We start from the raw sequence: 16867 nt of genomic DNA, 5'->3' as shown, positions 1-16867 counted from the left end.
TTTCGCTGTCTCTCTCTCTCTCTTTCTTCTTTTGGTCATCATGGTTTGCGGTACAGGTACTATAATGTTATCATATATATCCCTGATTTCTGGATTTCTGCTGCCTCCAAATCCAGAGGTCAAGCAAAGGAAAGAGGACTGTTTAAAACATCTCTTGACAGTTCTTCAGAGCCCCAGTACTCTCTGCCAGCAGGTGGCGTTGTGGATAATACAGGTGAGGTGCTAGACAATTTCTGGGCCATTCTCATAGCTATCAAGTGTTTTTTGAAGTATATTTTATTAATGAAATATTGAATTCATATTTGTCAAGATTATGCATTTTGTGGCAGAGAGTCTCTTGCACGCACGCCTGGCTCTCTTCCCCAGGGCCCCTCAGAGGGGATGGGCTCCAGCTTCCCTCCCCACCCCGAGCAGAGCTCCCCGTGGCTGAAGACCATAGGAACCCAGCTACAGCCATGCTCGAGGCCCCTCTCCACACGTTCGGACAGACCTCACGCATGAAGGTACCGGCAGAGGAACCCAGGTGTGTGTAATCCCATCAACGGCCAACATCCAGAGACTTAAAAGCAAGCTCCCAGAAGCGATATCTTATAACCTACTTCTCCCTCTGGGAGAAACTGGCAATCTTCTGAGAGTTTTCTGCCCACATGGGACAGCCTTGCAAGCTTCCCATGTTGTATTCATATGCCAAAGCCAGTAACAAGCTGGGTCTCATTCCCCTGACCCTGGAAGAGCCCCCAGTGAGACATCTTTGGGAAGGCCGAGTAGAGAGAGGCTTCTAAAATCTCAGGGATAGGACAAATGGATACATTACTGAGACCGCTCGAGAAATCGACGATCAACAAGATTTCGTGATGTATTTTGTACTTTTTGGCAGTGAGGGAGGCACACCCAGCAGGGCTTGGGGACTACTCCTAGCTCTGTGCTCCAAAGTGATCCTGGCAGTGCTCAAAGGACCCGATGTGGGGCTGGGAATGGAGCCAGGGTCAGCCACGTACAAGGAAATAGAAACTTCTTTTTCTATATCTCTGGCCCAATCTTTTTTTACTTTATCATGTTCGACTTCTTTGGAAATTCAGGTGTTGGCTTTGCCTGCGAAACAAAACTACCTTCCTGCATACTTCTTGTGAAATGGGGTATTTTCCAGTTTCCATTCCTTAGTTTGCCCTTGATTCAGGCCTATTTAAGTTCTATTCCTTCAACTACCTTTTCTAATTATTCCAGCACCTATCATGTCTCTCGAAGATCTGGGGTTCTGTGAACCACATATTTTAGTAATCAGTGGTACATTAATTGATTTACACTTAAATCTGTTTTCATCATGGTGATGTATAAAAGACAAGTTTCACTTACTATCTGAACGATTAGTTTTTAATTTAAAGATATTTAAAATCACTTTCCTTATTCTTCAAGTGGCTTTCAAGGAACAGAACTAGAAATTAATGAAAAAATAATAGGGTTCATTACTGACCACAGTTATAAAAGTGAAGCAAAGAATACATGAAATAGTCAAATCTTTAATATTCGAGTTTCAGCAATTTTGATACATTGACCTGTGAGGTAAATTAATCTTTTTACTTATGTGACTAAATTTTCATAAATTGTTATAATGTGTCTCTAGTATATTAACAAAATATGTTAATGTCTCTCAAATGCCAAACTCATAGACTAAAGATCAGCTACAGAGAACTTCCATCCCTGAAATTGCTTTCTCTGCAGGACAAAGTTGACCATGTCGGTCTTTGGTTCACTATGGTAAACTAATGGCAAATATAGGCAGGGGTTGTTTTTCACTTAAAGAATATTTCACTTAAAGAATAGTAGCACTGTAGCACTGTCGTCCCGTTGTTCGTAGATTTGCTCAAGCAGGCACCAGTAACGTCTCCACTGTGAGACTTGCTGTTACTGTTTTTGGCATATCGAATATGCCCCGGGTAGCTTGCCAGGCTCTGCCATATGGGCAAAATACTCTCAGTAGCTTGCTGGGCTCTTTGAGAGGGATGGAGGAATTGAACCCTGGTCGGCTGTGTGCACCACGTGCAAGGCAGGCAAACGCCCTACCTGCTGTGCTATCGCTCCAGCCCTTAAAGAATAGTATAACTATTTTTTCCTCGTCAAATTAGTGAAGATAGGGGCTGGAGCAATAGCACAGCGGATAGGCTGTTTGCCTTGCACGTGGTCGACCCGGGTTTGATTCCCAGCATCCCATATGGTCCCCCAAGCACCACCAGGAGTAATTCCTGAGTGCAGAGCCAGGAGTAACCCGTATGCATCGACGGGTGTGACCCAAAAAAACAAACAAACAAAAATTAGTGAAGATAAACCTGAATGATGTCTCAAGGGTCAGGGGCATATGTCCTCCATGTGCAGCTCCTCCTACCCTGCTCCCTAAGCAACACCACATGCATCCTTGGAGGCCCCCAGCACTGCTGCCCCCCAGCAGCAACACATCTATGTTACCCAAGTCCATGAGGAATATGGAAATGAGTATTGATTAAAACATCTCGGGGATATCTCAAAATCATGAATTCTGACCATTGCTTTTTCTTTGATCTTCATTACAATTCATTTTCCGTGGTCTCCTTTTAATGTTTAAATTTGAGTATTCAAGGGCTTTGTTCTTCAAACACATGACTGGCTTCCTCCCTTCAGCAGTTGTTTAATGTTTCTCATTAAAGAAAATTCTAAATTTGAACTTAAAATAATCAGAGATGGATGGATCAAGAACAAATGTTAATTCTCTTTGATTTTCATTTGAACATATACTATACTATGTCATAAATTTAGCTTATATTAAGCCTAGTAACATTTTTTCTTATCAGCCTTTAGTTCTTACAGGGATTGGGCCACTACATAATCAACTTCATATCAATCTATCCATGTGCCTGAGAGAAAGCTCTAAAAAGATGATGGAGTTAAACTCTAAAAATCTGAAAGATTTTTAGTGTTCAGTGTTGGTGTTCAGTCAGAGCTAATTGTTCATCTGAACTGGAACCACATCTGAATTTACACCAGGGGTGAATGGCCCTGAAGAGATTCGAGAAGTCTGGGCTCAAAGTCTAAGGCAGAAGACACTGAATCTTGGGCTGCTAGTGCTGAAGGCAGGGCTAGGCAACACAAAAAAGAGATGTGTGTGTGTGTGTGTGTGTGTGTGTGTGTCTGTGAGATAGGCGGAGGACTGTCAAAGGAGAACAGGCAGTTCATGGTAGAGAAATCACTGTATCACTGTCACTGTCATCCCGTTGCTCATCGATTTGCTCGAGCGGGCACCAGTAACGTCTCTCATTGAGAGACTTATTGTTACTGTTTTTGGCGTATCCAGTATGTACGGGTAGCTTGCCAGGCTCTGCTCAACGGGCTCCATACTCTCGGTAGCTTGCCGGGCTCTCAGAGAGGGGAGGAGGAATCGAACTCAGGTCGGCCACGTGAAAGGTGAACGCCCAACCTCTGTGCTATCGCTCCAGCCCAGGGTTGAGAAATAGCCACAGAAAAGATATTCGAAAACTCTATTTGAAATATAATTGAAAGGGTGGCGTTTAGACCATATTCACTGGTGCTTAGTTGACAACTGGTTCTGTGCTCAGGCGACCATATGTGGGGCCTGACTGATGCAAGCGCTTTAACTATCTCTCTGGCACCAATATTCAAAAACCTTAAGAAAAACTGGATGGACAGTTCATAAAATGCAGTCTAAAAACCTCATCTCAGGGCAGGAGCGAGTAGGGTACTTGCCTTGCACACGGCCGACCAGGGCTGGATCCCTGACATCCTATATATATGGTCCACCAGCACCGCTAAAGTAATGCCTAAGTGCAGTGACAGGAGTAATCCCTGAGCATCGCCGGTTGCCCTCCCCCACCCCACCCCAGTTCCTGTCCCCATCCCCCACATTTCAAGGACAATAGATAGCACAGCAGGTAAGACGCTTGCCTTGCCGTGTGGCCTACCCAGGTTCCATCCCTGCCACCTCATATGGTTCCTCCAACACCACCAAGAGTGATCCCAGAGCACAGAGCCAGGTTGTAAACCCTGAGCACCAACAGATGTGTCCCACTGGGAAAAAAAAAAACCAATCTAAACAACAACAGCCAATTTTAAGCCCATCTCGAGACTTTAGGGCCTTAAGTTCCTCAACAGCGGGGGGTCGGGGGGAGAGGGAATCGCAAAAAATTCCAAAGACTGAACTCAAGCTTCAATTTTAGAACAGCCAGTATGCTGGGGCCCAGAAGGCCGAAAAGCGCGCATGCGCCGGGGAACTGCCCTGCCCCAGCCCCGGGGGGCGGGGCCTCTTTCGTCGTTTCCCGGTTTCGGCGGGTCCTGCCCCGCCCGCCGCACCTGCACACCAGGTGACGCGCGCCGCTAGCCCGACGCGGGAGGGCGGAACCCGAGAGTCCCCAGGGGGTTCCTTGCGGTGCAATGGGCGGCGCCCGCGGGCCAGTTTAGAGTCTGCGGCGAGCTGTGGGGCCGCTCGGGCCGGGTCGGCTCGTGTATTTCGGAAGCTGGTTCTGAGCGCGCCCGCCGGCAGACACGGGCGAGCGGCGGCTGCGGGGCCCTCGGCGGGCGCGCCCGGCCCTGCGACCCGGAAGGCCCCGCGTCCCGCCGGCCGCCCGCGGGGAGAGCGCCCGGGCACCCGCAGCCTCGCCCGCGCGCTCGAGGCGTGGCTAGTTCGTCCCTGCGTGCGGGGAGGCGGGGAGTAAGTTCTGGGCTTTATTGGAGAGGGGGGAGTGCGCTGGGCCTCGGGGGGGTTTGCTCTGGACCACCCGCAGAGGCAGGTGTCCACCCTGGCACAGTGACCCGAGGGATCTCGCCTCTCGAGTGGCAGCTGAGGTCTGGGTGGACGCCAGAGGCAGGCAGGGTGCCCACTGCTGCAGCCCGTCCCGTCTGTCATGGGCGTCGTAGCGCGCCCCTCACTCGGGGGCCGAGTACCACCGAGGGAGGCAGCCAGGGCGTGTTTGGAACCTTATCCCCCGTGCTTTTGGGCACAGGTGGGATTGGGCCGTTATCCAGAAAACATCACCTGATCTGGCTTGTTTTCGGTGCCTTTATGCAGGGTATCATTTTACCAAGAGAGTTTGCAGGTGTTTTTTGGGCTTCGTCGAAGTTTTTGTTTTGAGAAGGTGGAGGTGGAGGGGGGGGGCGGGGGTGGGTGAAAAAGCAATGAAATTGAACGTGAGGGAGCTGGTGAAAGTGGACAAAGACGTGCTCTAATTTCGGTTTGTTTGCAGGGAGTTCTCTAGCGTTAGAGCAAAGGCTTTTGGGGTTTAGTATCCCAGGTTATACCTGTCCTTTCAGGGCTGATCACTGCCTCCTCCAAAGCTGTGTTCTTAAATTTCTAAACTATTTTCTGTTATGTTCATATATTAACTTTGAAATATTTAGCGTAGGGTAGATAACATGATTATAATAGTGTCAATGTTTTTGTTGTACACAACTGCTTGCGCCCTCACCGCCAGGCCACCCTCCTACCCTATGTTCTGGTATTAAAAGATTTAAACTTAGTTGTAGTAAAAAAAAATTATTTTGAGTATTCTGGGTACTTGACATTATTTTACATACTGTGGTTATAGAAATGAGTAAACTGGACAAGAGTCATTTGAAGCTCACATTTAGTTTGGGGGTGGGGGAGAAAAATACATTAGATGTTGGTAATTACTGGAGATTAAAATAGAACTATGGTTTCACCTAGAGAATGGCTACTTTAGATAGAGAAAACGTTGCTGAGGGGCTCCGAAATTGAGAACTTAGTGAGAAATAGGATCCCAAGAGCAGAGGGGAAAGAATATCATCATAAGAATACCAATTTATGGGTCTGGAAAGATAGTGTAGTGGATAGGGTGTTTGCGTTGGAGACCTACTAGGGCTCAATCCTATGCTTCTCACATGGTTTCTCTTCCCCCACCCCCAGCCTGCCAGAAGTGATTGACTGCAGAGCCAGTAATGACTCCTGAGCACTGCCAGATGCTATGAAATACTGCCAGGTGTGGCCCACAAACCATCCAACCAAAACCCAATTTAGGAAGATCTTAGTCCAAAATCAGTTTAACAAGCCAGGCTGGGGTGAAGAGAGCAAGAGAGATCAAATAGGTTTTTCGTAAACTGGTGAGGAGTTTGGGTTTTAGTCTAAATTATTTGTTCAGCTCTGGGAACTTCTCAGCAACGACAGCTTTGATGATTGCTTCATCAGGGTTTTCTTCCTGCCCCTCTGATACTCCAGTGATTCTTATATTGTTTCTCTTGGCTTCATCAGATTTTCTCTTGTCTTCTGCTAGTTTATTTGGGGGCGTCTTTTCTGTCTTCTGCTCTAGTCCGGTGATTCTCTGCACCTCATCTTGGAGCTCACTGATTCTGTCCTCCGCAGCTGTTACTCTGTTGCTGAGGCCTTCCAGTGAGTTTTTCACCTACCCGGTTTATATGCAGTTTGTATTCATCTGCACAAAGTTGCTTTTGTGTTTTGGAAGGAATATAGATTGGTGTAGGGGCTACTGGACTATTGGCCTAATCTGTTTGGATGGTTAAGCTGCCCTAGTGAGTTCTGAAGAGGCTAATTTGTGGTTCTTATGGGATATGATGAGTGCTGCTTGGGTGACCACGTGCCCCCAACCCCCACCTCCTTCCCTGGCTTCTAATCTGGGACGTCCAAAAATCATAGCCTTGTAGATTGCATCAGCAGTCAGGTATCTAAATATTTTGTTAATACAACCTCGGTTAGCCCATTTTTACCACTTCTTTCTTTGGGGTTTCCTTCATTGATCATATATGGTGACAAATCATGACTTGATAGCTTTTGACATTGCAGTTTGTGGATGAAATCTTTTGTTTTTCTGAGTGAACTCTACAGTTGTAAGGTTAAGGGCAGAACAGTAGGTAGCCTGGCCTCAAAGGCAGGCAAGGAGGAAGTAGCTGAGATAGTGTTAAAAGCAGTGGAAGTGTCTTTTTGAGTTAAAATGAGCAAATCTAGAATTAGCAGTATGGAGGAGAAAGCATTTACAGGGAAAGGTTTCAGAGGCAAAGTAGTCTAAAGTGTTGTTTTTTCAATGTCAAATCAGTTTGAATTCGTTTTACAAGGCTGTTTTAATTTTAGGCCATACACAGTAGTGCACATTGCTTTCTCCAGGTTCTGTGCTCAAGGACCACTCTAGTGGGCTATGGGGGATCAAACCCATTCAGCTGGGTGAGAGGACCTTAGCCACTGTACTATCTGTGTAGCCCCAACAAGGTTCTCTTTGAAGTAGTAACAGAACTTTATTGGTGTGTCATCATATGTTAATATCATAGTGCTCTCAACATTCCCTTGTCCCAGGTATATTAGATTATCCTTTCAAAAGATGAATGGAGGAGCTTTCCTTTAGCAAATTGTTAAGCTTGGCTCCTGTCCATTTATATGGATTTGAGCTACATTAATTTAATTCCTAGGATGAAGTAACCATTTTCTATTTAAAAAATTGCAGGATACTTGACTTCAGACAACATGGTGAAATTAATTCATACAATAGCCGATCACCGTGACGATGTCAACTGCTGTGCGTTCTCTTTTTCCCTCTTGGCAACTTGCTCCTTGGACAAAACAGTTCGCCTGTACACACTAAGTGACTTCACTGAACTGTCATATTCTCCGTTGATGTTCCACACCTATACTGTCCACTGCTGCTGTTTCTCCCCTTCAGGACATGTTTTGGCTTCATGCTCCACAGATGGTACAACTGTCCTGTGGAATACTCAGAGCGGACAGATATTGACAGTGATGGAACAGCCCAGTGGGAGCCCTGTGAGAGTTTGCCGCTTCTCCCCAGACTCCACTTGTTTGGTATCAGGCGCAGCGGATGGAACCGTTGTTATGTGGAATGCACAGACATATAAGTTACATAGGTATGAATACTTAAACCATTTCTTTTCAATCTCATTAACATGTCAACCACACAAAAAAATAAGCAGAATATTTTAATGACTTGACTGAAAAAGCAGGTATTTTTCAGACATTATGAGGAAAAATATTTTGCTGTATTTTCTGAAGATCATAAAAACAAGTGCTTAATGTGATGCTTATAGCAAATTTTCTTGGTTCCAAGCATTTTAAAGTTCTAATGTTTATAGAAATAAGACTTCATCTATAGCAAAATGAGAGTTTTAGTAATTAAGACTCAGTAATGTTATGCTTTATTTTTGTCACTTGTGTTTCAGGAGTTCTGAATAATAAAGTAGTATTAGGTACGTGTCACCTGAGATACCCAGCTATTTCCTGATAAGGATTCTATCATGAAAAAAGAACCCTGTGATTAATAGAGCACATATTATCATTTCTAGAAAAACTACCCCACACTTCTCCAAAGAAGTATACATGAATCAGTTTGTACAGATAAGGCTCTTTCGCTACTTACTATTAAAAATACGTACTTTTATGTGTTTATGTTGTGGTGACATATCTATTTATATATGATATAAAATTTGCCATTTTGACTACACAGTTCAGTAATATTAATTACTTTATAAATAGTAACTTTTAAAAGTTTATAATTTTAATTAATTAAAATAAACTAATTTCAGCAAGGATAAGCAATTGTTGCTCATTTCAGTCTTTGGGTGGAAGAAAGTGATATGTTTTGTGATGTTAATAAACATTTTTAAAAGACGAAAGCTCAGAATGGAATTTGATATAAAAAATGCAGTTATCAGCTGAGAAATTTTTCTTTTTATTAGATGATAAATTCTACCTCTATGACATTAATCATGAAATTATTGATGTAAAATAATATTCAGCAATAGGGTAAAGCACTGTTTGGGACAGTGGGCTGATAGGGGTTTTTTTTGTTTTTGTTTGTTTTTTGTTTTTTGCTTTTTGGGTCATACCGGCTACTTTTAAAAGTTACTGAGCTCAGGGGTTACTCCTGGCTCTGCATTTAGGAATTACTCATTACTCCTGGGATGCTGGGAATCCAACCAGATTGGCTGAGTGCAAGGCTAACACCCTACCTGCTGTGTTATCACTCTAGCTGGATAGTTAGCTGTTATTAGCTTGTTTTTCCTAATTAAGGAAATATCAGCACAGTTCTTTATCATCTCAAGATTATTTGTTTTTGAGTTCGGGGCCACACTTAGCTGTGTTTAGGGCTTACCCCTGGGTCTGCATGCAGGGATCACTCCGGCTGACTTCAGGCATCCTTACAGGGTGGCAGGGATCAAGTCCGAGTAGATCACATGCAAGGCAAGAGCCTTACTGCCTGTCTATGCCCCTTCACAAGCTTCTTCACAGCATTTCATGGCATTTTATTTTCCTAAACAATTTATGTTTTCATATGAGGTGAAAGACCTTACTACTGTGTCTGAATGATTTTAATACAAAAATTGAAAGTACTTTTGACCTCAGTCATAATTTTAAAAATAATTTTTAAAGTGGTAACTTTTAAAAAATTGCTTCTGAATGTAGTTAATATTGTTGCTTGTCTTATGGAAAAGTATAAAAATATGTGGGCTGTTTTCCGAAGCCTATTATTTAGGCTTGAACATATCATTAAAATAATGCTTAAATTCTCTTTTATCTTCAGTTTATAACAACGTCGAATTTATTTCTGTAGGCACCATCCTTTTTCTCTAGTTCTGTGATAGCTTTCAATCCTTTTTACTATATCAAGCTGCTATTAGAATTAATAATGTAAAGTAAAAGATATTTTGAAATAAAAACCACTTTTTTTTCCTTTTTGCTTTCATTTCAGATATGGTAGTGTTAAGGATGGCTCCTTAGTGGCCTGCACATTTTCTCCTAACGGAAACTTCTTTGTCACTGGCTCCTCATGTGGAGATTTAACAGTGTGGGATGATAAAATGAGGTGTCTGCATAGTGAAAAAGCCCATGATCTTGGAATTACCTGCTGCGATTTTTCCTCACAGCCTGTTTCCGGTTTGTTACTTTACTCTTTTAAGCACTAGTAATTTCTTTTTGAAATTTGCATATGACTTGTAGATCTTTCATTCATTTTCATTTCATCATTGGTAAAACGAAGCCCCTTTAATTCATTCCTTTTAAGGAATCATCCTCCTTTATCTTTTTTGATCAAAATAGAATCAGTCATGAAAAAAGGGGGATTTTAGGTTTTTTTCTATATGAAGGAGATGATTCATTTTGGCACAATAGATCTGGATTCCTAAAAAATGGTAATTTAGAGGTCTTGACCCTATTAGTTTTAGGTGATTTTTAAATCAGAATATTATTGGTACTTGATATAAAATTTTTAAATTGTGATTTTCAAGAAATATGATTTTATAGAGATTGCAGTTTTCATTTACCATTTATCTTTTTTTTTTTTTTTTGCTTTTTGGGTCACACCTGGCAATGCACAGGGGTTACTCCTGGCTCTTTACTCAGGAATTACCCCTGGCGGTGCTCAGGGGACCATATGGGATGCTGAGAATCGAACCCGGGTTGGCTGAGTGCAAGGCAAATGCCCTGCCCGCTGTGCTATTGCTCTAGCCCCTTACCATTAATCTTTGAAGTACTAAAATTTTTAAATACTTCATAATGCAATTAGATTTCAGAAAAAGAAGAGCCAAAAACTTCTAAATAGAGACTCAATTTTATTTTATTGCATTTATTTATTTTTCTTTTGCTGGTATTTATTTTTTTAGATTTTTAAAATTGTATTGAATCACTGTGAGATAGTTACAAGCTTTCATGTTTGGGTTACAATCTCACAATGATCAAAGACCCATCCCTCCACCAGTGCACATTCCCCACCACCAATATCCCCGGTATACCCTCCCTTTCCCACCCTCCCCCTGCCTCTAAGGCAGACAATATTCCCCATACTCTCTCTCTCTACTTTTGGGCATTATGGCTTGCAACACAGACACTGAGAGGTCATCATGTTTGGTCCATTATCTATTTTCGGCATGCATCTCCCATCCCAACTGGTTCCTCCAGCCATCATTTTCTTAGTGATCCCTTCTCTATTCCATCTGCCTTCTCCCCTCCGTTCATGAAGCAGAGACTCGATTTTAAATTGATAATTGTAAATGGAAAAGTTTCCTCTTAGTTTTACTTAGTATACTAGGGTGGAAGTTCCAGTTTAGCTCCCTTCAGTCTTGTTACCATACCAGTGCAATTCTGTGAGCTACATATGCAGATCAACATTTTTCTAGTCATCACTGTATGACTGTCATCGGTGAAATTAATTCTAATGATGTATTATTTTGTTCAGTTAGTCTAAAATATCTTATAACTGGTAGCACTGTAGCACTGTCATCCCATTGTTCATGGATTTGCTCGAGCGGGGACCAGTAACATCTCCATTGTGAGACTTGTTGTTACTGTTTTTGGCATGTCAAATATGCCACAGGCTCTGTCATGTGGGCAGGATACTCTCGATAGCTTGCCGGGCTCTCTAAAAGGGACGAAGGAATTGAACTTGGGTCGGCTGTGTGCAAGGCAAACGCCCTACCCACTGTGCTATTGCTCCAGTCCCTTATAACTGGTATTCAGTAAAATTAGGAAATATCACTTTCCATTAATTCTAAGACTTTGAAATCCACTGTATATATTATGTCTCATCTTAGGTAGGCGGGTATGGTTTGGCAGTCCTGTTTCAAACCCACTAGTGGCTAAATAAGATAAAGATAAAATACCAAATCCAAAATACGTAGCCCATAAGTGTCTTCTGTGGTCTGTTTTCCTGCCTCACATCACATTTGACCTTATATATTTTCTTGCCACATGCCACCTTTCATTGCTTAAATATTACTAATATTTTTCAAGGGTTTACTCCACGTGGTTCACTTTAATCCTGTAAATTTCCGCTAAACTTATTTTAGGTGGCCCCTACATGTTCTTTCTTACTCCCTGCATTCATATAAAGCATTTTGATATAATCACTTGGTTCTTTTTTTGCTTTTTGGGTCACACCCAGCGATGCACAGGGTTTACTTTTGGCTCATGCACTCAAGAATTACTCCTGGCGGTGCTGGGGGACCATATGGGATGCTGGGAATCGAACCCGGGTCGGATGCGTGCAAGGCAAACGCCCTACCCGCTGTACTGTTGCTTCAGCCACTAATCACTTGTTTTTATACCTCTTTTTCCCCTGTTGTTCTTGGGCCACACCAGGACCTGGTTGTGCTCAGAGTTTACTCTTGGCTCTGCCTACGGATTACTTTTGGTGATTTTCAAGGAATCTTATATTGGATTTCAAACCTGGGTTTACCATGTGCAAGGCAGGGGGGGGGACTTACTCAATATACTCTCTCTAGCCCTTTATTTTTTCTTTTACAGTATTTAGAAAAATACCACAATGTTAAATTATACCAATTATCATTAATAGTGTTTTTTTTTATTAGATTATAAAGTCAGTCCGGATTGAACCAGGTGTCTTATTCACACAATAGACCTTGAATTCCTCTTAGTGATTTGCTGAATTTTTTTTAAAACTTTTATCATCATGGAGAAAATTAGTATTTTTTTATCTGAACCCATTATAATACTAAATTCTTGACCTCATCCTGATAATTAATTCATTTAATATTTCTTGTACTATTCTGATCAGTTGTTAATAGAAGAATAGTTTCTGTGGCACCTATCTTAAATATTATAGACTCTTAATGAAACTTTGACTTATAAATATGAGAAGATTTAGGTTAATATTTTTATTCTCAGTTAATTGAAATTTGGTTTTAATAAGAATAGCATTTTTCCTTAATATTAGAGTAAGCTAAAGGGTTAATATTGCCTGTCTTTAGAAGAGTCTGCTACAGATTGGGCCTGGTGCAGAGAATTCTCAATGAAGATGCTACAGAAGTGAAGCAATCATATCCCTATGGAATAGGAAGGGGGTTGTGGCTCAGAGCACTTTCCTTGTATGCAAGAGACCACGATTTAATCCGAAGTGCCACAGCTCACCAACTCCACCAACTACACACTTGCAAAATTTAGAGTAGGGCTGGAGAGCAAATACAGAGGTAAAAGCATTTGCCTTGCATGTGGCTGACCCTGGCTTGATCCTTGGCACCACATAGAGTTCCCCAGGATACTTTTGGGTGTGACTTCTGAGCACTGCTGGATGTGGACCCCCAAAACAAAAGCATTTATTTCAAATTACAGTTCTCAGTATGATACCAATCTATTTCTTTCTAAGTTTCTGTAGTTCAACTTCTGGTAAGTTTAGTTTTAACCTCTGAAACTGATGTGTGCTTTCAAAGTGACACGGGTATTTGTGGGAATGACGGTATTTTCTATAGACAAAATATATCATTTGTTTTAATTCGGTATTTGTTACTATTTATAAATATGAAATTGACGTTGCTGGCTTTCATATTGTTTTGTTCAGGTGAGGAAAATAATCCTGTTTGCTCCTGAAGGAAAAGTTTGGATTAAGTTAACATTATAATTTAAATATTTTTCCTGAAGAAGAGTACATTAACTTAAATGTGAGCATAGGCATATTATGAGTTCCATAGTTTTCCATTTCCCTAACTGAATTGACTTCAGATAATTTACAGCTCAGAAACAATGAAAACAGTATTTTCTATAGGTATCAATATGAGAAGATAGACCTAGCCTATAAAAAAAGTGCTTGATGTTGCACTGGCATAAAACTTATGTAGATAAACTGGGCAACAATAATAACAAATGAAACTGATTAGTATTAGCAGAAAGTGAGCTAAATGATGAGGGTGAGGGGTCTATGTGTGCAAGTAAATGTATATCATTTTATAATGTGCATGTATTAAAAAGGGATGTATTTGTATGCACATAATCAGTAAACATACCTGAAATTTGTTACTGGCCGTTCACATAGACACTTATTTAAAAACAAACATCAAACCTCAACTGTAAAATATCTTTTTTTTAAAATAAAGTCAGCATTTAAATATCGCTATTTGTCAATTTTCTGTAGCTTTCACAGCTATACCATAATATTAAGCCTAAATTTCCATAAAGGATTACAAATAAGATTGAAAAATTTTTTAAAAGACATTATTTTCCTATATATGTCTAATATTTTTAAATTTCACTCATTTATTGAGTGTGGTGTTTTGCCAGGAAAATTGGATGATCTCACTCATCTGGGGAATCTAGAAGTTGGAATTAGAGAATAGACCATACTGAAACAAAGACAAACCATGGGGTGTTAGAATACAAAACCAGTTACCAAATAGTGCAGGGCAGAGAGGGGAGGCAGAGAAGACCTGACTAGATGACAGAGGGACAGTGCAGGGTCATGGGCACTTTGATAGCAGTGGAGTTTAGGGGTTTTTGCGTGCAAGTGCCATAAACATTAACACTGGTCTAGCTACCTAACTGATAATAAAAATTACAGTAAAATTAATACAATAAAAAAAACTTAATGAGGGCCAGCAAGAGAGCGCTGCAGGACTGAGGGCATACTTTGTAGGCACCTGGGTTTCTTTTCCTCAAGCATTGAGCCAGGTGTAGCTTCTTATCACCCTTGAGCAAGGAAGGGTGTGATGCCTAAACAGAGACCGTGATTAATCTTGAATTGCTTATCCTTATCCATATCTCTCTGAGGAGAATATACTTTGGCCAAAACTTTGCTACAAAACTTTTCTCCTAAAATGAAGTGTTCCATGGAGTTAGAAAAAATATCAGGGAATGGAGGTTAATCTGTTGGATGTAAGTAAAAGTATGTTTTAAAAAAGACAAACCTAGGGGGCTGGAGCGATAGCACAGCGGATAGGGCGTTTGCCTTGCACGCGGCCGACCCGGGTTCGAATCCCAGCATCCCATATGGTCCCCTGAGCACCGCCAGGGGTAATTCCTGAGTGAAGAGCCAGGAGTAACCCCTGTGCATAGCCAGGTGTGACCCAAAAACCAAAAAAAAAAAAAAAAAAGACAAACCTTATTAAAAATGTACATATTGGGGCCTGGAGAGATAGTCCAGCAGGTAAGTTGCCTTGCATGGGTTTGATCTCCAGCATCCCTTATGGCTTCCAGAGCACTTCTAGGAGTGATCCTTGAACATTGTGAGCCCAAAATAACAACAAAAAAGCACATAGCTCACATATTTAGGGAAACTGGTTTAAATGAATAGAATTTACAAATATCAATATAAATAACCATATTAGTTTTTTAGGCCTTTCATATTTTAATTTTTATTGTGTTTACATTTTTTTAGATGGAGAACAAGGTCTTCAGGTTTTTCATTTGGCAACATGTGGTCAAGATTGCCAGATCAAAATTTGGGTTGTTTCTTTTATCCATACTTCAGGTAGGTATCAACTTGTAATTATTTAAAGTGATTTGTGATCATATATTTTATTTTAATCTTTTTACCTGAGGATTTTTTGATATTTAAAATAACCAAAAAGTTAAGTTTTATGGGCCAGGGAGATAGTATAGGGGTTAAGATGCTGCCTTGTGTGTGGGCTGTCCCTTGTGATCTCTGGCATTGCATGGTCCTCTGAACACAGAGCTTGTTGATGCAGTTTCCACCAGCAATAGGGCATCTACCCTACTTAAAAAAAGACAGAATCCTGTCTAGGGGCCAGGAAGATGGCACAAAGATCTAGATCTCATGAAATCTAAAAGACCCCAAATTTGATCCCCACACCATTAGCCCAAACATCACTAAACTGTGAGACCCACATTGCCAGGTTGAGTATTGCCAGTAGTGACCTGGGTTCCTCTAGCTGGAGATGACGTAAGGAAACTTTTTAACAATTTTTTTTTTGGTGGGGGGCAGAGAGATATCGAAGTGGACTGGAAGACATGGTTTGCATGCAGATGACCTGGTTTTGATCTTCTCAGTCTCCCAAACTCTGTCCAGGGTGACCCATGAGCATGGGTCAGAAATAGCTCCTGAGGCTTGCTGGCCCCAAACCCCAGACCCCCAAAAGTTTTAGAACTTTCAAAGTAATATGTACACATGATTTAAAAATTAGATGCTCAATGATGGGTTTTTTAATTTGTTTTTTGGGTCACACCTGGCCATGCACAGGGGTTTCTCCTGGCTCTGCACTCAGGAATCACTCCTGGCTGTGCTCAGGGGACCATATGGGATGCTGGGAATCGAACCTGGGTCGGCTGTGTGCAAGGCAAATGCCCTACCCGATGTGCTGTCGCTCTAGCCCCTCAATGTTGATTTTGATTTTACCCTCGCCACACGAATTCCAGCTTTCAGGGGTAATCAACCACTTTGTGTTTATCTTTTAAAATTATTCTGTTGACTTTTATTCTCTACAAATGTACTTATGCCACCATATATTCTTTCATTTAATTGTTTTTTGATTTGGGGGTCAATCCAGTAGTTCCCAGAGGCTACTTCCAGCTCTATGCTTAGGGTTTACTCTCAGGATTTGCTTGAAGGGCCTTTGTGTCAGGGATTGAATTAGGATTGTCTGATTCAATGTGTATAAGACAAGCTCTTAATCCTGTATTCTCTTTCTGTCCCCTATACAACTGTAAAATGTCTTCACTGTAATTACTGTTTCTGATGATGTGTAGATCTTTCCATGGGAAATTGTATTTTTTCAGGTGTCCCTTCAGTTGGGAAACTTGTGTCACTTAGTTGTGTGATACAGTATAGCTTCATAGTAGTCTAAGATAATTTGGTCTCCACTAATCTCTCTTTTCATAATGACCTCCATCTTGATTCTCTCTACATTTTTTATATTTTATGAAAAAATTAGTTTTTCTGTTTTCCAGCTTTAGAATTTGTGTGTGTGGGTGGGTGGGGTGGAGCGGGGGGCACACTGGCCGGTGTTCAGGGTTTACTCTAACATCTTTCAGAGGTTACTTCTGGGAGGCTTAAAGGACCATATTGGGAGCTGGAATTCAACCTGGGCTGGCACTTGCAGTGTCAGCACCTTACCCACTATACTGTATCTCAAACACTATCTTTTGAAATTTTTTTTTATTGATTCATCG

At 41.5% G+C, this 16867-nt stretch overlaps 1 protein-coding gene across 5 annotated transcripts in view; it reads left to right on the top strand.

Moving 5' to 3' along the window:
- The first annotated feature begins 4286 nt into the window (after positions 1-4286).
- The window catches only part of WDSUB1 (WD repeat, sterile alpha motif and U-box domain containing 1), a 47808-nt gene continuing 35227 nt past the window's right edge, over positions 4287-16867 (top strand). The window contains exons 1-4 of one of the 5 annotated variants that reach the window (XM_055120532.1): positions 4287-4346; positions 7449-7866; positions 9708-9892; positions 15117-15209. In XM_055120532.1, coding sequence (XP_054976507.1) covers positions 7469-7866; positions 9708-9892; positions 15117-15209 — 676 coding nt within the window. In that variant the 5' untranslated portion in view covers positions 4287-4346; positions 7449-7468. The other 4 variants (XM_055120533.1, XM_055120534.1, XM_055120535.1 and 1 more) reach the window with 4 other exon arrangements.

Source organism: Sorex araneus, chromosome X (assembly GCF_027595985.1).
Source record: "Sorex araneus isolate mSorAra2 chromosome X, mSorAra2.pri, whole genome shotgun sequence".
Taxonomy (NCBI): domain Eukaryota; kingdom Metazoa; phylum Chordata; class Mammalia; order Eulipotyphla; family Soricidae; genus Sorex; species Sorex araneus.
Note: the sequence above shows the minus strand (reverse complement) of the source record. Positions and strands in the feature narration are given on the sequence as shown.